Raw genomic sequence first — 22,450 nt, 5'->3', positions numbered from 1 at the left:
CTTAGATATGTAGAAGTATAAAGGTCAGTATCAACAATTTGAATTTGGTCTAGAAACTGGCAACCTGTGCCATTGATACAGTATAGCTGTAATATGGTTCCAACGTTTGTCCCCTATCAAACTCCAAGCTGCTATATTCTGCATCAGCTGAAGATATTCTAATCTTCAAAGTTAGTTCCACATGGAATAGAATTACAATAATAGTTTGTTAACAGTTGGTTTGCTTAATAAATTAAACATTCAGAACTTACAAGCAGAGCAGAATAGGTCAGATGGTTTAATGTTTGAAAACTGCTAGTTTTTTTTTTAATTAAACGTGCACAACATTGTACTTAACTATTTAAAATACGCTATGAAATAAATTGAAATATATATATTTAAGGATTTTATTTTATTTTATTTTATTTTGTGCCTTTAAGTCAGGCTTGATTCCTGGTGACTGCCTGGACTGGAGCCTGCAGTTTCCTTGGCAAGATTTTGGAAGTGGTTTGCCCTTGCCTTCCTCCGAGGGCTGAGAGAGAGTGGCTGGCCCAAGGTTACCCAGCTGGCTTTGTGCCTAAGGTGGGACTAAAACTCACACTATCCCAGTTTCTAGTCTGAGGCCTTAACCATTACACCAAATTGTCTGTCTTAAGGATGATAATAACCCTAATTTTAAACCTCAACTAGACCCCTTCTGTATGAAATCAAATGACTATCTAGTTCACTGTATTTCCTAGATTGATCAACCTACTAAAATGGGCTAAATTGAAAGCAACAGTTCTTTCCTGCTGTTGTTCCCACCTCTTGTTTTAGGCACATTGCCTCTGATCCAGGACATAATCTTCCATGAATGTATCTGATCCTACTTTAAAGCTGTCTATGTTTTTAGCCATCCCCACTTCTTCTGGTAGCAATTCCATAATTTAACAGTACACTGTGTGAAGAATACTGGGGCAAAAAGACTAAGGGAAACTGGGCACCCAGATGTCAAGTTGTAAATGGCACAGTAAGTTAAATTATAGAGGTGATTTACACAACACAGCAGTTATGGCTAGAATCAGTTTATAAGTTCCATGTGCTTAAATGAATGAATTACCTTGTAAATACTTCTATTCTGATGTTAAACCAACTTTTCTTCCTAGATTTTTTTAGTTTGTTTTAAAGAAGTAAGTACAATAAAAACTACATAGAAGCACTATAACAACTGTTATATATAACCTTAGTCCCTGAATTTACCACTAGTAACTAGGAATTTTATGTATGATGAGTTTACTAGATATTGTCACTTTCATATTCTCACGTAGCAGTAGTATTCTCTGCCGTACATACAGAAATATACAGCAATAGTAGTAGTGTCATATTCTATCAGTCACACATGCTTATCCATGATCTAAACTTTGAAAGCTTCACTAATTCATCACTCTACATAGGACTTTTCTACCTTTAGTCAGCTGCTCTTCCGGCTGATTCAGGTCTCTAAACTTTCTAGACAGAGACATGATAGATACAGGGAAGAACCTGATTTGGGGAGAAAAATGGATTCTCTTGCTGCCTAAGCAGAATGACCCCAGAGAACTATAAGACTAGAGGGAAGGGGGCATGTGCCCAGCAACGTACAGTTACTAGTGGGTGCCAAGCAGATTCTACCCCCTAAGGATAACCTGACAAAAAAATGGTAACATGTTTCAGATTGTACCCGCAGTAAAATTGCTACATCTTGCTGCTTGTTTAAAAGGGAAAGCACTGTTTTAACATCAGAACAGCTAAGGACAACTTTAAGCTGGCTCAGGTTTGTGGGAATGAGATGAAGGCTATATCATGAAGAAGTGGCAGAAAAAAGTTGCCAGGGCATATTCCTGCTGTGGTTAGGTATAAGCAGGGAAGGGTCCTGAGGGAGTTCTGAAAACGATCCAGCTGAATAGAGTTGCTAACCTTGCTGTCTTTGGAAGGTGCATGACAATCAGCAGAATTCAGCCTTTCTCTTCATTCCAGTGCTGGTTGTTTCTTAATTGTCTGGCTAGTAATTCTGAGAAGCAGTTGCCTGTTTCTGTCTGGAATTGGTGGTTTTGGGGATCTTTCCTTTCATTTCTGTATATTGAAAAGCTGCCTGACTGGAGAAATTCCATCTTTCCATTTGTCATCATGGGCTGTCTGAATTAGGGCTGCTGGGGTTTGTGGGAATCCCACAAAAGGGAATAAATTATAGAGGACAATTGCAACAGACAAGACAGAATAAGAGCCTTTAAAAAAGAGTAAAAATTCCCCAGATTCCTTGTATTTGTACAGTGCTAGCAAGGTGCTTCTAGGAAGCTACAAGCAAGATATGAAGGCAATGGCCCTCACGCCTGTACCCCAAGGGATTATTTCAATCTTAAACCTGTTTAACCAGCATAGGAGTAGTACTGCACTGTAACACTGATGGGTACAGGAATATAAAAAGCTCACAGAAGCCATGGGAAATTTTGAGACCAAAATCTGCTGGGTACCACTGGCTGCCCAGATTTACTGAACTCAGCAAGGCCAGCCAGATCCAATAATGATGAAATACAGGTTACTGGATAGCAAGCAAAGCAGTGAATATCACTGGAGCCAGTGCTGCATTTTAGATCATTTCTTTGTGCCTCCAGGATTCAAAAGTTTTGAAAACTTTTTTCAAGTGTCCAAAATGTATAAAACTGTATTGAAAAAATAAAGAGTTGTGCATTTTTCAAGAATCCTAAAACAGTATCTATGCTCTTTTATATTTTGGCTGTTATTTTTGTAGCAGAAATGAAACCAGTCATTTTGTTCAAGTTTTTTAACTCTGGCTTTTTACTGATTTAGAAATGGTTTCACAATAATGACAGGGGAAGTGAAATTATTTAGTTCTTCTATTTGATAGAATCTATTATAATTAATTATAGGAGCAAAAATGTTTGGGAGCAATAGTTGCTGATAATAGTTTTAAAATCTTTTTTAAAATCAAAGTTGCACTTGGAAAAACAGCAAAAAAAGAAACCTGTTGTTACTTGTCTACATTCTAAGTGTGAGATTAGCGGTTGTCCTTTTTTCTTCCTTGCTAGCTTATAAGTAAGTGATTTTCTGACGAGGACTTTTTTCTATCACTCTGATATAGGAAATGAACATCTTCTAGACGTGCTCTGGGCCTGGGGTGTTGTCTTAAAAACTGGATCAACAGAGGCACCTTTCTTTCAGTATGTTTACATATGAAGAATGTTATATCTTTTAGATAGCTTTCTGTTGTACTGATGTTATACATGCAGAACAGTTCTATTTGCAAATCCTTTTTTTCCAAAATTCCCATGACCAACTACAGTTGTGTTCTACAGATAATGTTCCACAAATTAGAAACATCTTTTATAATAGACAACAGGTTTTCCTAATTAACTGAGTTACAAAGTAACAATTCATCTCATATGCAGTTTACATAGCATACTAAAAACTGTACTTATATATTTGATATATATTACATGTAACATTAAAGTGGAAAATGATCTCAACTTCTTCCATTCTGATTATGTGTGTATGAATAATGAATATGGCCCAACTTTCTATCAGAGGTGGAATGAAATGTTCTAGAGCTTCTTCAGTTAAAATTACTTAGGAGCTGCATTTGGTTTGGGAGCCTCCTGCTGGCCCCCTCTGCCCAAGAAGAGTCCATAGTTCAGGGTTCAGATATGGACACCCTGGACACAACAGATGATCTAATAAAAATTAACACAAGTAGTTTAGCACTGTTTCAGGGAAGCAAAATAAGAACTGCATCTCATGGAAATCCAGTGGAATACAAATAAAGAGTAGCCATGCTGATTGATGTGTAAAATAATAATTCGAAATCCATGGCAATGTTGTCCCAGGAAACTGTGTGTGTGTGTCTTTGTGTGTGTCTGTGTGTATTTGTTGTTGTTGTTGTTCAGTCATTAAGTCGTGTCCGACTCTTCGTGACCCCATGAACCATATTGCTCCAGGCCTTCCTGTCCTTCACTGCCTCCCTGAGTTTGCTCAGTTTCATGCTATCTAACCATCTCATCCTCTGCCGTCCTCTTCTCCTTTTGCCTTCAATCTTTCCCAGCATCAGGATCTTTTCCAAAGAGTCCTCTCTTCACCTTGGGTGACCAAAGTATCTGAGCTTGAGCTTCATTATCAATCCTTCCAATGAGCAATCAGGGTTGATTTCCTTTAAGATTGACTGGTTTGACCTCCTATCAGTCCAGGGGACTCTCAAGAGTCTTCTCCAGCACCACAGTTCAAAGGCATCAATTCTTTGGCACTCAGCCTTCCTTATGGTCCAGCTCTCACAGCCATACATTACTACTGGAAAAACCATAGCTTTGACTATGTGGATCTTTGTCGGCAAGGTGATGTCTCTGCTTTTTAATATGCTGTCTAGGTTTGCCATAGCTTTCCTCCCAAGGAGCAAGTGTCTTTTAATTTCATGGCTGCAGTCTCCATCTGCGGTGATCTTGGAGCCCAAATAAATGAAGTCTGTTACTGCTTCCATTTCTACCCCTTCTATTTGCCAGGAGTGTATATATATATATATATAGCTATGTTTAATTTTAATATTAAATATTTAACTAAAATTCAAGTATCTATTGTTTAGCTTATTATAAGCATTTTACTATTGTGGTAAACTTGCTTTTTGAAGTTGGAGAGACAAAACCCTCATAAAATGAATTTTTAAAAAGAAGTATATAACATACTTTATATTTTTAAAACTGAGAGTAATAGTTTGAAAATGTTCAGGTAAACAATTTGGCTTTCACAAAAAGCATAGACTATGAATTAACATTTTGCTAGATTGAGGTGCTTGTGTAACTTGCATGTAATTATGCAATCTGCAGCAAAAGCATTTCTTTTTTACCACATTAACGGAAATACATTTTCTTCTAGGACTACATATATGTTTTAATATTTATTTTTTTAAACTAACTGAATGTATTCACTGCATTACAATATTAGAGCCAGTTTGGTCTAGTAGTTAAAGTACCAGGAGACTATGAGTTCTAGTCCCGCCATGAAAGCCGCTGGGTGACTTTGGGCCAGTCAATCTCTCTCAGCCCAACTCCCCTCACAGGGTTGTTGTTGTTGTGGGGAAAATAGGAGGAAGAAAGATTATTAGGTATGTTTGTCACCTTGAGTTATTTATAAAAATAATAAAGGAAGAATAAAAAAAAAGTCTTAAAGAAATATTATATATCCTAAGCTTTATTTTTTGTTGTTTTTCCTAGTTGTTCATTCAATCAGTTATATTAGGCTTTTGACTGAAATACTAATTGAAATAGCTACTAATTTTGACAAGGGAAATGTATTTCAACATGGGGATTGCATTTTGGGGTGGGGGGTAGTCTTACTGGGGACAAAGGCCAGTGGGGCAAAGAAAAATGTTGATTTGGACCAAAGCAAAAGTACTTGACAGGCTTAGGGAGGAGTTGAAACTTACAGAACTTCTTTGAAGGAGTTTGCCTAATTTTGTGCACCTGGTAGATTTTTTGGAAACAGCCCTAATGAAATGAGAAAGATGAAGCTTTCTCTCTTATCTCCTCCCTGGCTGCAGCTATAATCCACAAAAATAATTCTTCTGGCATTTAAAGAAGCTCAAGGAAGGTTTTTTTCACTCCTTCATTCAGCAATCAAGAGGTGCTAAACATATGGACCTTCCTGGCTTTGAATTTCCATGATATTGTGCATCTTCTGCATGATAATTTGGCTTTTTTCTAGACCAATTGTTGCAGGTCTTTGTCAGATTTGCCCAAGCAATTGACCATGATGAAGAAAATAAAAATGTGCTAGATACTCTAATCTTTTTGTTGTTATGAGATCAGTGGGAATGATTTTTAAAATCTATACACTGTGAAATTTATTACATTGCTTTTAAATTGCCAGTTGCCTGCTGTGAGAATTGTCCCAAGGTAAAATTCAACATTTTTTAGACTACATTAATTATAAAGGATAATATACTAATTATAATGGATTAATTTGTTAGGGTTCTTCAAAACTGGTTAGATTAATCTTGAGATAGAAAGCACAGTGCATTCTGTTCTTCCCCATTTTCTTGCTCCACCCATAAGTGGCAATAGAAGTTTAATGGGAGAAGCTTGGAACATGAGCACACCTTTTTAAAAAAGTGTTTTCTCCAACATATCAAAATATGACCTGTTGTGTTCTTTCAGTTGTCTTTTGCAGGATGATGGCATTGCTCAAACTTTTGTTGATCTTAGCTTTGAAGCAAAGCCCCCATTAGGTTGCGTTCCTAGGGAACCAAATATATTGAGATCTGATATCTTTTAATTCATGGGATTCATGCAGAAGGCAAAACTGATAGCAGATAATGCAGAAGACTATACTATATTAAAGTTTTCAATTTTTTAAAATTTAAATAAATAATTTTCCCTTTTCTAGTTCCTGCATTTCTGACACGAGATGAGACGAGATGCAGAAGACAATGTAGTGCGTACATGCATTCAGACATTTTGCATTTGAAATGAAAAACTTTTCAAAAGAATGCCCCATTCAAAACTTTTTTTAAAAAGGCATACAAAGATAGAGCACAACTGCTGGAATGTGCAGCCAGTATTTTTAAGCTGCTAGAAGGTGATGATGCAGTTAGAAGTTTGTTCTTAAAGAGGATTGGTCAGGCCTGGCTGGGATGTGGAAAGTGCATTGGCTGTGCTCTTTGGCAAATGTGCAAAATGAACAACAGGCAAGATAGACAATATTGTATAGGCATCTTGCTTAAGAACATTCTTATTTGTCTTTCTTGGCCATTCTCTGAATAGAATGTTTTTTGCTATCTTATTAACTAATTGTAATATTTAAATAAAAAGCTGATATGCATGATTTTTCACAATATTTACATTTTTTTCTAAAATTGGTCATTTTGTATTAAACTCAAGAGTAAAGTTGAGTCAGGTGGCGACATGGCAGTGCACGGTGCATGGCAGCTAGTGGGACGAGCGGCTTTTCTCTTCTCAGGGGCTTTGCAGCAGCCTTCTCAACTGCTTTGCAGGAGAAAAGCACTGGACCAAATTTGGGAGAAGAACAAAACCAGAGCCACAATGAACAAAAAACTGATTCTTGCTCTGATGCAAAGGTATTAACAGAGGTAATTCCAGACCAAACTGGAAGAGCAGTTAAAGGAACTAACTGTTAAATATAAACATGCCCGGGCAGATGCAGAAAATCTGTGGCAGAGAACTTAGAAATTGGTAGAAAAAGCAGTTATATGGAATTCAGAGTTTCTGCAAGGACATACTGGAAGTTGCTGATGTTCTGGAAAAAGCAACTGAGTCTGTTCCCAAAGAAGAACTATAGCATGAAAACCCACATTTGAAAAATCTTTATGAAGGTCTTGCCATGACTGAAGTTCAAATACAGAAAGTGTTTAAAAAACATGGATTGGTGAAAGTAAATCCTCTTGGGGCCAAATTTGATCTTTATGAACATGAAGCATTATTTCATGTCCCCATGGAAGGGAAAGCACCTGGCACTGTTGCTTTAGTATCAAAGGTTGGCTATAAATTGCATAGCCATACTTCAAGGTGTGAAAGAACCATAGCAGTCTAATCTGAAAGAATTAATAAGCATCACATACACATTAGTTAAATTTCTTAATAATGCACCACTAAGCATAGGGGTGATTCACCAAATGAGGCGGGATACAGAGGAAAATAGTGGAAGGGTAATAATGCATATAAAGCAATGCTGAAAATGTTTTTTAAATGAATTCACATAATGTGGAATTATAAATAAAAAAAGAGCAAAATTGGGGTTTTCTCAGAACTAAATCCTACTGAGGTTTATTGCCATGTAAACATTTCTAGAACTGCCATTGCAAAAGTTTTATTTGTATTTCTGGGATCTATGCTTATGTTTGTTGGTCTTTTCATAGAGGGAACTTCAGGAGTTGCCTTAGCGCAATATAGTGAGCCATGTTTATAACAGTAGTTACTAATTATTAGCTCTGTTGTAATTAATAAATAACATCAATTTAACAAATTAATGTTTATAATCTCGCAATCATAGATTGAAAAGCCACACAATAAATAAAGCCTATGCCAAACCAAACTTTTAAAATATGAATTAATGAGGCTTTATTTAGGTCCTTGTGACTCTGGTATTTGCATAAAGCAACAGGAATATACTGTGATTAATTCATATCTGTACAGTCACAGGTTGCAGAATATATGCTGATTCATCCAGTAGTTTAAGGATGAAGAGCAATTGCAACATGGTAGCTGGACTATTGAAAATAATTAGTTGCAACTGTATATTTTGGGAGGTGTCAGTTACAAATATAAATGCCATTGTCTCCTCCCATGACTCTCATTTCTGCATTACTTTCAACAAGGACATATTTCCATATACCTCCCCTTGAATTTTTGACCTAGGTGTCGTTGCTTTGTTGAACTAGATTTTAAGATTAAATTAGAATGCAACCATCCCCTGTCAAGCTGCCAAGTTCAAGACAAAAGACTGGGATCTTCCACGGACAGAAACTTAGATGTTTATTAACTAGAAACAATGTCTGAGAAAAGTATCTCTTCCACCCATCTTCCCTCTTGATAAATGTATTCATATTCTAGGCATTAGATTTTTTATACTGCCTACTATTTCCATTGGTATTACCATATTTTGATTTTCCAATGTTCTCCTTTATATCCTTACAGATCTCCACTGTGCTACTGTATATTGGTTGGAAGCTGAAAAGTCTTTCCACGTTAAGGATGTGTTAGACAAGAATGGCGATGCTTATGGCTATTACAATGACTCTGTACAGTCTACTGGATGGGGGATTCTTGAGATCAAAGCAGGCTATGGTAACCAGTCCATAAGCAATGAAATACTCATGTATGCTGCAGGTTTCTTGGAAGGTTATCTCACTGCTTCGTAAGTAGCTTGGTAAACTAAATTGAGATGACTTAATTGGTGGTCCAAAATGTGCTTTGAACTTTTTGAATGTTTTTGGACTTTTTGGATTTTTGAAAAAAACGTTCTCCCTTGTTACTTGGCTGGTTGTAATCACAAGTTCCAAAATATCCAAACTGACCAAACATGCCTCCAAAGCAGAGACATAAATCCATTTTGAGTCATGGTTTCTTATTTTGCCTTGGAGAAAAATGATAGAGAAACCATATTAATTATAAACAATTTAGATATAAATAGGAAATAGGATGGGGGACTGTACATGTGAAAGAAGCAGCTTAGTTACTTTTAATATGTACTTTTACAGTACACATTAAGGAAGGATTCATCTCCCAGAATGATAGACAAATGTCAGCCCCACGAGATACACCAGACCAAGAAACAGACTCCACGGAAGCCTAAAGCTACTTTTATTAAAATTGGCTACAGTAACAGAATCTTGCAAGTCTGATCGTGCTTCTCCTCCTCCCTCATGTGAATTAGGGGGTAGTCTTTGTAATTTAACAAGGCATTAAAGCCAGTGATGGCGGTAGATCTTGGCTAAACTTCCCTAACCTTGGGTCATTCTAGATTTACAGGATGGCAATTTGTGGTCCAAAACTTGAAGGGCACCATGTTGGAGAACACTATTTTAGGTTAGCACAAGTTTTGTGATAATTTAAGGAAAACACTGATGATCAGAAAAACTTAACTATTTAAGTTGCTAAAAGGTTTCTGTTGGAGGTGTGGTAGCCTTAGACGATATCGAAAGCACCTCCATGTTACAAAGTTCTGAGCTTCTCTTTCTCTCTCTTCCAAAGCAAAGAAATAGACTGCTTGTACGCTGATGCCTTTGTACCTTTTGCTCTTCTTTAGATTAGATTAGTGCTCTTTCAATGAAATGGTACAGTGAAGGATCACAGTACTTTCAGAGCATTTTTAAAAAGTCAGAATGTCACAATATAGTGTTGGCATCGCTTGCTGCTAAAGTCCAGGTTGGATGTGACATTATGTTCAGAGCTTGCTTCTTTTTCTGTGAGAGGTTAATACTAAAGGAGAGAATACATCTCCACTGATATTGTAATGCAAGAAAATACTATTTAAATTACAATAATTAAAAAGTAACTTAGCAATGTGACAGTCTCCCACTGAAATGTAATTGTAACCTAGAATCTGTACTACTGGCTATTAGACTCTTTCCCAACCATGGCAACTTTAAGATGTGTGGATTTCAACTCCCACAATACCCCAGTCTGTTATTTCAGATACCTAACTTTTAAGGCAGTGATGCACAGTCTGAGACCTCAGGGCTGCATGCTGGCCCCCAAATTGGATCCCTTACAAAGTACACCAGTAATTTTTAACATGCCAGAAGGGAAAATGTATTAAACACAAAGGAAAAAGTTATACTATCTATATTTAATTTAATTAAGTTGCACACTTATGTTTGAAAGAGAATAGTAACTGTTTTATTGACAATAAATAACTACTTTCAGTCTGCAAGACTACACATATTTACTTGGGAGTAAGTCCTTTGGAAGACAACGGGTTTGCTTTGAATAAATGTGCATAGAACTGTACATGTTTTCCTTTTCATATGGCATCCATCCAATAAAGTAAATGTCCCTTTTTAAAAAAGAAAAAGTCTGGGAGGATATAAGTAAACATTAGGTCCGACAGCTATAAAAAGCCATGTGGAGTTCTTTCCAGATTATTTTTATTCTCTAAATTCATACTTCAATTTTTTATCTCCATGGTTTGTTCTTTTGCCTATAGCTCTGTGAAGGCAAACCAAGGTTATTGGGCAAAATTAGTGTCCTGCTTACAGCATCAAATGAGAGAAGAGTCCAGGCTGATTTAGCAAAATATTATAAGAAATAACTTGAAATACACAATTTTAACTAGGGTTGCTGTGAGTAGGGTGGGAAACCTAGTTAATGTTATTTCACATTCAGAAGGAAATGATGTGCAATCTCTCTTATTCTTTAAATTGGAATGTCACAACTGTTGCTGTACTAAAGATATCAGTTAAGACATAAAATTTATCAAATTGTGTTCATATTGACAAGGCAAGACAAGTGGACTAAAATAATATTTGCCCTATATTTCTTTCAGACGTATGTGTGACCATGTTGCAAATCTGTATCCTCAGCTGATTAAGAATGTCATCATTGAACAAAAAGTTAAACATTTTATGCAGTATGTATTCTATTGTCAGAAATGTACCTATTCATAAGTAGCAGTTAAGCAAGTGTCATAATAAGGCTTTAAGTGCTATCTGTATGTTTTACTAAACTAATTCTACTTGCTCCAGCAACATATAACTAAATGAGGAGCGATACAAAGAGAATTAGCATGACTCTGTGCAAGAATTGATGGTAAAGCATGTGATACAAGGAAAGATTATGACACAATTCTATTATTCTAAAATGCCACAAGACTTGGTTTTTTGCTTTTTGTTTTTGATGCAGAGTTGACAGGGCCTCCAGCAGTTTAGGGTCATTATATTTAGCAGAGGCAATGTATGTGTGATGTTTGAAATTACCAGAGCAGCAAGTTGAAAGGTGACCTGATCTAGTTACTTTTCAACAAAAGAACATGTGTTACTGTGGTTTGCCCTTTGTCAAGTGACTTCATTCTTTAATGACTTGAAGAAAACATAATCCTAAATATATTTACTCATAAGAAAGTCCCATTGAGTCATAGAATAGAACAAACCTTAACTATAATTCTGAGATGATCTGATAAAAAAAAAAATTCTAAACTCAGATTTGTTCCTATGCAGAAAACAGGATCAGTGGACCAGGCAACAAATAAAAAATAACAAGGATGACCCCTTCTGGAGAAATGCAGGATATATTATTGCTCAGTTGGATGGGCTGTACATGGGAAACGTGGAATGGGCTAAACGACAGAAAAGAACAGTAAGAAGCAATATGTTGACTTTAACTTTCAGGAAGGGAAATAGAGTTTAGTTCAAGATTTAAATTAAGACCAGGCCTTTCTGCTTTCTGCACCGAATATGTAAAATATCCTTTATGTTATAGCTATCCATTTGATACAAAACTTGGAATACAAGCCCAGAAGTGGAGCATTACTTAAGAATTCTCTAACCATTTAGGAAGCTTAGATGGAGGGATGAAAGTCTGTCTGCATGTGCTATGCCACACACAGAGAATACAAAGGCAGCAGGATGTCGTGAATTAGCAAGAGGAGAATTGACTGGATGCAGATAGCTTTCACCTTTATTTCCTTACTCAGGCACACCATGAGAGTAACGACATGAGTAACTTAACAAATTTTCTATCTTTGTCTAAGCACTGCAAGAAAATATGGGGCCTGCAGGTAATGGAATCAAGGTCAATACCATTTGAAGCAAAAATAACATTTATCCCCTTTGAATTAATTTCTCTGAAAGTGATTTATAGAAACAGAGAAGAAGGAAAAAACATTCCTTGACCATATTAATAAACACATCTTTTATAAAGTAAAAATAACATTGAAAACTATTGGCCTCTACTTTTATGTTCAAGAAGTAAACCCAAATAATTGGCTGTATTTTTAATGTATTTGATGTAAAGATGAACAGTTTGCCAATGATGCCACTGGCAGAAATATTGTCCAGTGCTAAATAAGGTTGGCAGTCTTTTCCCAATGATTCTACACATTTTGCATTGATCCAGTCAGTAGAAATGCACTCTTTTTAGTACTTTATTTGTCAATATTATACATAAAGTAACACAATTTTTAAATAAGTAGTTTGTTCCATTTTTTCCACCATGCTAAGTAAAATCATGAGAACAGTATTAAATTATACTCTTTACAAATGATGAAAATGGAACTGAGTGTAGACAAATAAAAGACGTTTGTTTCTCTATATTTTGGGTAATTCCATTTTTGGGCAACTGCATGTATGTTCTTTAACATCGTAAGATTTTACAATCATCAATATCTAATTTCTCTGCTAAAGCTTAAAATCTTTACTGTATATTGATAGTTATGTACTGCTTTGCTGTTGAATTTGGATTTTAGGATTTGAGTATAACTGGTGGTGGATTTCTTAAAAAACAGAAATAAGATATTTGCATGCTATTTGGATAATTATATTTGGATATTTGGAGAATCGTATGTACATAACCAGCTATTTTGTTTGTTCTCCAATTTTAATATTGTTAAATAAATTAAATTCTCTCTGGTTCATACTTTGGCAATTAAAAAGTATACAGTATATTTAACTTTCATATAATACTTGTCCCTTCAAAATTTGTAGAATTTCATCTTTTGTCTGTATTCCCAATTTTAAGAAGGAAAGTAATTTACTTTTCTTCTTCATTATACATGAAGAAAGGGTTTTAAATAATACGCATTTTGAATATTTCATTGCAGCACAGTGATTTTGATTAGGGAATCTGTTCTTAGATGGCTTTATTATATTTTGCAATATTTATTGCGTTTTCTGTTAGGGTTTTATGGAAATGAAACAGAAAACAAAGAGGAAGCAAAAAGGAGGAATATTGACAATAGTTCATATTATATTGCACTCTTCATCCCTCACTTCCTCTTCTCTGGCTCTTGTATGATGGTAACTCCTTTATCAGGGAATATGCAGAACTTTGAGTTACCAGAATCTGCTGATAAGAACTCTGCTTCACTCTAAAGCTTCATCTGCAGGGGCTGAACCAAGGAAATTCCCTTCCTCACTCATTGTACAGCTCATCAAAGAACAAATACTCTTTTGTCTAGTATTTGGGTTCTCTTTAAATGGGATGCTGATCAGTAAGGTTCTATCTGAATAAACCATACCTGCTAAACCAGTAATTTCACATCCAATTTCCTTTATGAGCTTCCTTTATGAACTATTATTTGTTAATTTTAATATGAATGTTTGAAATAAGACATTACTGCTGTTGGACTTTTAAGTCTTCAGATTCCCAGCTTAAAGAAAAGCTGGTCAGACGTGGGTTACTGCTGCCTGTTATGTGTAACACTGATATAGATAAACCTGAATCTTATGTATCCGTTATCTCTTTCATTTCAGCCTCTCACTGAGTTTGAAATTAGTTTCCTAAATGCAGTTGGAGATCTGCTTGACCTGATTCCTCCCTTATTCTCAGAGTCAACAAACAGTGATTCTCTTTTTATGCCAGAAGTCTCTAGGAGATACCAATGGGATATGGGCCATTGCTCAGCTTTGATCAAGGTGAGAGCAGTAGCATTTTTACTTTTGCTTTAGGACTAAAAGGACTGATGAGACTGACTACACCACAATCCAAGCAGTCTGCAAACTGTAAGGCATTGTGAACACAAACTGCTTATTCTCCATTGTTCTCATTAACTGGGCTTTCAGGAGCGCTGCTACTGTCAGCTGAGTTATGAACTAGGAAGTCACCAATGCACAAACATTGATTCATCCCTTTCAACATCTTAAAAGTAGTCTGATTCTACTTAATCAGAGGCCTTCCAGCTTGACTCAGGATGTGAATCCAAAGTGAAATTAAGGAAACCAAAGCTTCATACATTTTGCTAAGTAGTATGAGAACACATAAAATTTGGATCCATTTTTAACAGATTGGGATTAAGTGGCAGGCATAGTAGAACATGTTGAGGAAATTAAAAGACATAAATACCATGTTTTGGAGCTAGATTCCTGCACTGGGCAAGGGGTTGGACTAGATGATCTCTAAGGTTCCTTCAATCCTATGATTCCTTTAAGTTCCTGGGGTTGGAATATATGGTAAAGCCCGTGAGCTGGTTATGTTGATGCTGGTTTTTGATGTTTGCTTCTAGTTTTACCCTGGCTACCAATTATGTATTGTTTGTTATGCTGTTTAGGTTCTATTTTTTAAATTGTTGTTAGCTGCCCAGATGAGATGGGTGGTCATAGAATTTAAATAAACAATAGTTCTGGTTGTACTCATCTGGACTGCACAAGTTCATAAATTGAGGGTCCACCTGAACTCATAATTCCTGCTTGCAGTTGGCAGCTGTGGCTAGGAAGGCCTTTACATAATTCCATCTTATGTGTCACCTCAGACCGTTCCTAGATCAGGATACCCAGTTCACAGTAACTTCTTGACTGAACAGTTGTAATATGCTTTACACGGGGTTGTTCTTGAAGACCACTTGGAAGCTACAGCAGATCCAGAATGCAGTGGCTCGAGTCTTATGGGTGCTTCTTATTTTCCCCAGATAGTACCACCACTGCAAGAGCTGCACTAGTTACCTGTTGGCTTCCAAGTTTAATTCAAGGTTCTGGTTGTCACTTTAAAGCCCTATATGGCTCGTGACCTGGATATCTTTGGGACTGCCTGCTCCCAGGGGTCTCTGTCAGCCTTGCAAGGTAGTTCAGACAGGAAGCACACCCAGATGAACTAATTCTACTTTATTGTAAGGCTACATCAACAGAATCTTGCAAGTCTGAAAGTACATTTCTCCCCCGTCGGCTTTACAACTCACGAAACTAGGGAGGGTCCCTTCTGAGACATTTGCCATGCCCACGTTCGTGCTGCAGGTTAAGCTGCCTCTTATCTGACTGTTCCCTTGGCTGTGTATCCCCCTGTCTCCCAAAGCCATTCCTACATACCATTTCAGTCTCTGCCTGTACAATAACATCTTTTGGGGCAAGCAGCCGTCAGGTCCCATCTCTGAGAGTGTATGATCATTGGGGACCATGAGGACAGGCCTTTTCAATTGCTGTTCTTTTCCTTTGGAATAGATCTTCACCTGAGGTTAGATAAGTACCACATGTGTACAAAAGGGGTGGGACTTGCATTGCAACATTGCACCTGCCATCTTTCCAATTTTGACATGCATACACTGGTGACTTTGTCCTGATTTTATCTGTGTAAGGCATGCTAAGAAAACTAATTGGAAAATTCCTCAAGTTTTCATGCCTTCCCAGCTCCATATGTCTGCTGAATACAGTGCCCCCCCTTTTTTATTCTTATCTGATGGATAGCAACAGGAAAAAAAAGAACACTTTTGGGGTCTTTACCTCTTGCAACACCTTCAACGTTGTGTGAGGCCAGTTCTTCTATTAATGGGTTGATTTACATTACTGACCAAAAACTAATAAGAGGATTTTTTAAAATGTTAAATTCCATAAAAGATGAACAAAAGTGATTTGCCTGCTATTTGTTTGCAGTATTCCAGATAACTAATTTGGTCTTTTTCTCAGGTCCTCCCTGGATATGAGAATATCTATTTTGCTCATTCTAGCTGGTTCACATATGCTGCCACTTTGAGAATATATAAACACTGGGACTTCAGAATTACTGACCCACAGACAAGAACAGGACGTGCCTCTTTTAGCAGTTATCCAGGTAAGTTAGATGAATGAAACATGCCATACGTGTTTCTTAGTTTGTCTGTGAGCTATAACCTTTTCCAGTTTGGGCCCTCCATACATATTGAACTTAGAGACATAAACCAAATAAATTTCTTGCTGTTCATATTTAGAGTACAAGCACCATCCTTCATTGACCATATGACCTTAAATCATAAAAGAAATCATTTTTCTTATGATGGCTTTTGTGAGGTGAGAAGCAAGGAGAGCTTTTCCCAAGGCCAGTAGAAATCAGGGATGAATTTGCAGCATTGCAGATCTTTATCTATTGTGTCCCCTTCCTGCAAGCTAGGACTGCAGGCATCTCCAAAAGAAACAGGAATAGTTAGATCTATCTCCAGTCCTCCTTCCCCACCCATAGCTCTTATATGCCAATCACACCTCAAACCATGACATAGACTGAAAATAAGATACCAAAAATTGAAAAAAGGAAGGGGTTGCTGATGCTATTCAGACTAAGAAAGTACAGTTTTACACTGGTCTTGTGAAAAATTCTGCATGTATTTTGTTAAAATGAACACAGAATCATAGAATTTTAATATACCTGGGGCTGAAAGGACATCCATGTTGAGCAAATGAGTGCCACCGTATAAGTAACACCACTGAGAAGATCTTTACCTGATTGTGTTGTGTTGGAGCCACTGAAAGAAAAACATTTTTGGAGTCATCTTGTCCAGCCCTGTCCAATGCAGTATCCACATTTCTAGAAGCAATTGTAGGATGCATGACAAATGGACATTAGTCTCTTCACAAGTATGTCCAGTGTAGAAAAGTTCACCACTTCCAGAATCTCAGTGTTGAACACCTTATATCATTTAGCTGAATTCTGTTTCCCTTAGTTATAATAAGTTGATTCTGTGCTGCTGTTGCTATAGATCCTTTGTTTTTATTCATTTAATTTCTTTCTTTTCTGGAAATCAAGCATTAGAATAAAAATTATGAAGGATCTCTTTTTGAATAATAAACTTTCTGAAAATTCTTGTTTCAGGTTTTTTGGTTTCCCTAGATGACTTTTACATACTTGGCAGTGGATTGATCATGTTGCAGACCACAAACAGTGTATTCAACCTTTCTCTTCTTAGACAAGTGGTACCTGAGAGCCTCTTTGCATGGGAGAGAGTTCGTATTGCCAATATGATGGGAGATTCAGGAAAGACCTGGGCCCAAACCTTTGAAAAACAGAATTCTGGTTGGTATATTTGAATGGGAATTTTTTTCACCCAAGATTCTATGGGGAAAAAAACCACACAATAAATATTTAACTATTTTCTCATGGCTCTTTAGGTACCTATAATAACCAGTATATGATACTGGATACAAAAAAGATCAAATTGCAAAGAAGCCTTGAGGATGGGACTCTATATATCGTTGAACAGGTTCCCAAATTTGTAGAATATTCTGATCAAACAAAGATTCTCCGTAAAGGTAAACATTTACGTAAGAGTTTTAGAATTATGGAACAGGAGAGGGCAGAAGGTAAATAGCCTCAGCTAAAAACAGTCACTTTTGCTTCCTAATGGAAGTTGCAAATAATCTAAACATTAGTTGCCGCATATTAGGAATTCCAAATGTGTGTTTATAGAAATATTTGTGCGTGTGTGACACTTCAGCACTAAATACAAATTTCCATTGTGCTAAAGATGATATATGATATAAATTCACTTTCTTTTGCTGAATTTGAGGATCCTTGAATACTTCAGCTTCTCCAAGTGAAACCTCTTTTTATTAAATTCTTCTGCCATGCTAGTTTGGCTTGCATTCCTTTGATTTCCATGGGATTCAAAGAGTGTTTTAGAACCTGGCTAATGTTTCTTGCAGCTCAACTGAGAACTTTCAAGCAATGTGCAAAAAGCTCCAGCTGAACCCATTCACTGGTAAAGCCTTGTTTTGCAGGATACTGGCCTTCCTACAACATCCCTTTCCATAAAATGATCTATAATATGAGTGGATATGCAGAATATGTTCAAAAGTATGGCTTGGACTTTTCTTATGAAATGGCCCCCAGAGCAAAAATCTTCCGACGGGACCAAGGGAAAGTGACTGATATGGAGGCCATGAAGTACATCATGAGATATAATAGTATGCCATTTTTAATTTTTCCATTGATTTTTTTTAAATTGCTTTCTCCTACATCATAAAAAAACTAATTACCAAGCATTTGTTTTGCAATAGCAATGTCTACTCACCTTTTACAATGTCAAACTGTGAAAATCTTGGCCATTGTGTGTTGAATCTAGTTAGAACAAGGAAAGAAGTGTATTGAATCTTAAATACCTTATACTTTGGATACAATTTTCCAGGTTGATGAGTGATGAGAGCCAAATTGCAATTAGTTACCTTTAAACAACTTCTCAGAGCTTTAATTATACTTTAGGCACCAGAGGAAATAGCCTGCATGTACAGTTCTTAAAATCTGATATTGACTAACTACTTTTCAGTAAGACTCAAGCTATGTGGTTGTTAACATCAGGTCTGTAAATATCTAGTTTTTAGATCACCCAAGAGAATCTACATTCTACACAACAGTGATTACATTATAATTCTGAATGATTTGATATCTGGCACAGAACATTATCCAATTATTTGTAATCCAGTTTTGGGGTATGATTCTGCTTCCTTACTGGCCTTCAGTGCAGTGACCAGACTTAAATCTCCCCATTAGAATAAACAGGTAAAGCTTGCAGGGTAATCTTGGGAGACCCTCTCTTCTACTCTCTCATTCTATCCTACATCATAGATGAAATCCAACTGGGATGGCGAGAAAATGGCCCCAAGTTCTTTGGAGGAAAGGCAAGAATCAAATTCAGTGTTCTGACTTTTCAGAAATGAGGTTAATTCATGTTTAAGCAGGAGTGACAAAACGTACTCATCCTCTCCTCTTATTTTCCAGATTATAAGAAAGATCCATATGCAAGACACAATCCTTGCAATACCATTTGCTGTCGGGAAGACTTAAAGCACAAGAGACCTGTTCCAGCTGGATGCTATGACTCTAAGGTAAACATTCCGAAAGGAATTGCCCCACTATAGTTACTTGTGAGATGGGAAAAACATTCGTTGACTCACTTAATTCTACATGCACAGTGCTAGCAACTGAGCAGACAGTACAGTTATTTTGACAATCATATATTACCAGTACAGGTGCCAGCAGCTGAGCAGTCCAACAGTTATTTTGACAATCATTCTCATCATTATTATCACATTTCCATTGAGAGCAGCTTGCATCCAATTAACAGTTGAAAATAAAATGAGAATTCAGTGTAAATACTTGTTTTTGTGCTAAGGCTGTAAAATGTAGCCATTTCAGAGGCAGCTTGTGAACTATATCAGCTTCATGCCACAGACCAGTACAAACTGAGTAAAATGTTTAATTCTCCCTTTAAGATAGAGGCAAGGGGTCTCTAGCAGCCCTAGCCAGCATAGCTAACAGTGGTGGATGTTGCGAATTGTAGTTTAGCAACGGTTGGGAGAGCCATAGATTCCTTGCTCCTATCCTTGAGAAATTAATATTGGCTACTTAAGGAATACCATAGTCTCTGTTGTTAAACTGCATGTAGGCTCTTTGATTATCTGGAAGGAAGATTCAGAAATTCTGAACACTGACCTATCATTTTATCTATCTATTTTGCAATGATATAGAAGACTCATACAGTAACAGAAAATTCAAATATTCTTTTGTCACACACTTTTTAGTTCAGGATGGCAAAGAGAGAAATGGATAGCAGGAACTGTGAGGGAAAATAGTTAAAGGAGTTAATTGAAATATGGGCCAAGTAAGAATAACAGAAAGGTTGGTTGATTTAGTTATTTAAAGCATTTACATGGCCACTCAACTTAGACAATGTGACTCTAGGTGGCGTACAAAAAAAAGAAAGAAAAAGTCAAAAGCAACAAATACAAAAAAACCCACACCCATATCATTAAAACCATATAGACCATAAATGGCAAACACAGCTGAAGTGTAGTATAAATCCCATGGATGGGAACTCTACACATTCCAGCCCAAAGGCCCGAGGGAACAGCCAGGACTTAACTGCCTTTCTAAAGGTCTGCAGGGTTGGGACCATCTTATGCTGAGGGGAAGATTATTCCAAAGGGCCACCACTGAGAAGACACATCTCCAGGGTCCCATAAGATGACATTGTTTCAAGGAAGGGACCTGAATATGCCCTTCCTACTGCAGTGTGTGGAATGGAGAGATATTGTTGGGAGCAGGCCACCTTGCAAATATCCTGGTCCTATGCCATGAGGGGCTTTATAAGTGATAACTAGCAACTTGAATTATACCCAGAAGCCTGTTGGGAGTCAGTGTAGCTCACGGAGCAAAGGTGTCACATGGGTGTAACAAGAGATGCCCATTACTATCTGTGCCACCACATTCAGTGCCAATTGTAAGTTCTAGATGGTCTTCAAAGACAGCTCCATGTACAGCACATTACAAGATTGGGTATCTTTTGGTCGAAGAAGAAACAGGACAAGAATATGGATCTCATTAAGAATCTCACTGAGGAGGCTGGATGTTGAAATCTCACAATGTTTTTGTTGCTAGTGAGTGTGGCTTAATATCTGATGGATAATCTGCTCACAAAGCCAGCTCAAGACAAAACCCAGATAAATCCAAATTATACTATGTATTGAAAATGTTGCAGATATCATATTTATGGAGGGGGGAAACTTGGTTTATCAACTGTTAATCAGACTTGTTGTCATGCATCATCATGGGCAGCTTACCCTTTTTATTTAGATGTAGGAAATTTTTCAGGCCTCTCTCCTTGCCCCACACATAATTAAAGTACACAAAATCATATCTGACCAATATTTAATGTATGACTCAGCATCTCCATTCTGGTCTTTAATTCACCTTGTTGAATAAATGGGCTGGTTTGGGGCATATGTGATCCAATGATCATAGTTTAGATTGTCCTGGGCCACTTCTGAATAATTTTGCTTTCTTTTAATGTTGTATAGAAAGCAAAAAAAAGAAAAGAAAAGAAAAAAAAGCAGTATGAATTAAAGTGATCCATTCATATGATTTAAAGGAAATTTCAAAAATAAATTGTGCATGTTGTACTTGTGAAACACCCACCCACCGCTTCTTCTCTTCTCTTACATGACTTCTTCTCTTACAATTTTGTATAGATAGCAGATATCAATATGGCTGCAGAGTTTACAGCCTATGCCATCAATGGCCCACCTGTGGAGGAAGGCCTGCCTGTCTTCAGCTGGATTCGTTTCAACGAGACAAAGCACCAGGGTCTGCCAGAGTCATATAACTTTGATTTCGTCACTATGAAGCCAGTGCTGTGAATCTGTATCTGATGTTTTTAACATATGCAGGAAAATAAATCGTGTTCACACTTTTTCTGCCATACCAAATAAACTGGCCTGTACATACCTTGATTTTACCCTTGGTGTCTTATGGGGAAAGGGAAAGCCTGAAATAACTATGCAAGTATGTATGGGCATAACAGGATATATAGCCCTTGGGTTTTCTACTTTTTTATCCAAATGTTTAGTTTAACTAAATGTTTTCCTACTAGAGCTTCTCCTGTGCAGGAATCTTAATGTTTTTAATCGAAGTACGTACACAGTACAGCTACATGTTGTGGCTTCAGTAGCTTCACAAGGCAATATTGATTGGAATGGGAGAGAACAACTACTATACCAGGAATGAGTCCACTCTGGTCCTTTTGTTTTAGGAGAGGTTAGATGCCGGAATGCACAACAATGAGTCCAATCACTTGCAGCAAATTTTTATCCAATAAATTAGCTGCAGTAATAATTCACTCTGTCTTGCTCTCTTCCTCCCCATCTTCCTCTCACTATAGTGCAATATAAATCAAGGCTATTTTCTATAGATTGGTTACAACAGGTAACAGCAAAAATCACTGGAAATGTTAAGACTGCCAGGTCAAAATTCATCATACTTGATAAATGATTTATATTCTTCTATATGACTGCAACGAATAAATCAATTTAAGAAGCACATCTATAAGAACAGTACTTATTCAGATATAGTAAAAGTAAAAAGCTTTTTTTTTTACTTTTTTAATTAGAAAGTTCCTTCAGGTATGCAGCAGAATGGCTTGCCTCTTGTTTCTCTGATTTTATTTGGTATTTATTTTATTTTATTACAGTAAATTACCAGCAAGAATCAGGGAAAGGCAGAACATTAAAATAAGGTGCTCTTTATTGGACCTGGAGTCCATTATTAGTATT

General features: G+C 36.8%; 1 protein-coding gene and 1 pseudogene across 1 annotated transcript in view; both read left to right on the top strand.

Annotated features, from left to right (window-relative positions):
* The window catches only part of PLBD1 (phospholipase B domain containing 1), a 29,044-nt gene extending 6,828 nt beyond the window's left edge, over positions 1 to 22,216 (top strand). Inside the window, exons 2-11 of the mRNA XM_007427706.4 lie at positions 8,652 to 8,871; positions 11,002 to 11,085; positions 11,672 to 11,810; positions 13,925 to 14,086; positions 16,064 to 16,208; positions 17,220 to 17,420; positions 17,516 to 17,656; positions 18,125 to 18,310; positions 19,122 to 19,228; positions 21,371 to 22,216. Of these exons, the coding sequence (XP_007427768.2) occupies positions 8,652 to 8,871; positions 11,002 to 11,085; positions 11,672 to 11,810; positions 13,925 to 14,086; positions 16,064 to 16,208; positions 17,220 to 17,420; positions 17,516 to 17,656; positions 18,125 to 18,310; positions 19,122 to 19,228; positions 21,371 to 21,538 (1,553 nt within the window). The 3' untranslated portion in view covers positions 21,539 to 22,216. The remainder of the gene's footprint in view (positions 1 to 8,651; positions 8,872 to 11,001; positions 11,086 to 11,671; positions 11,811 to 13,924; positions 14,087 to 16,063; positions 16,209 to 17,219; positions 17,421 to 17,515; positions 17,657 to 18,124; positions 18,311 to 19,121; positions 19,229 to 21,370) is intronic.
* Positions 5,349 to 8,644, top strand: LOC112540571 (grpE protein homolog 1, mitochondrial pseudogene; annotated as a pseudogene).
* Positions 22,217 to 22,450: the final 234 nt, after the last annotated feature.

The sequence above is a fragment of the Python bivittatus genome, unplaced genomic scaffold (genome assembly GCF_059951505.1).
Source record: "Python bivittatus isolate LINGU-HERP-01145 unplaced genomic scaffold, Pbiv_v1 ctg000330_np1212, whole genome shotgun sequence".
Classification (NCBI taxonomy): Eukaryota; Metazoa; Chordata; class Lepidosauria; order Squamata; family Pythonidae; genus Python; species Python bivittatus.
Note: the sequence above shows the minus strand (reverse complement) of the source record. Positions and strands in the feature narration are given on the sequence as shown.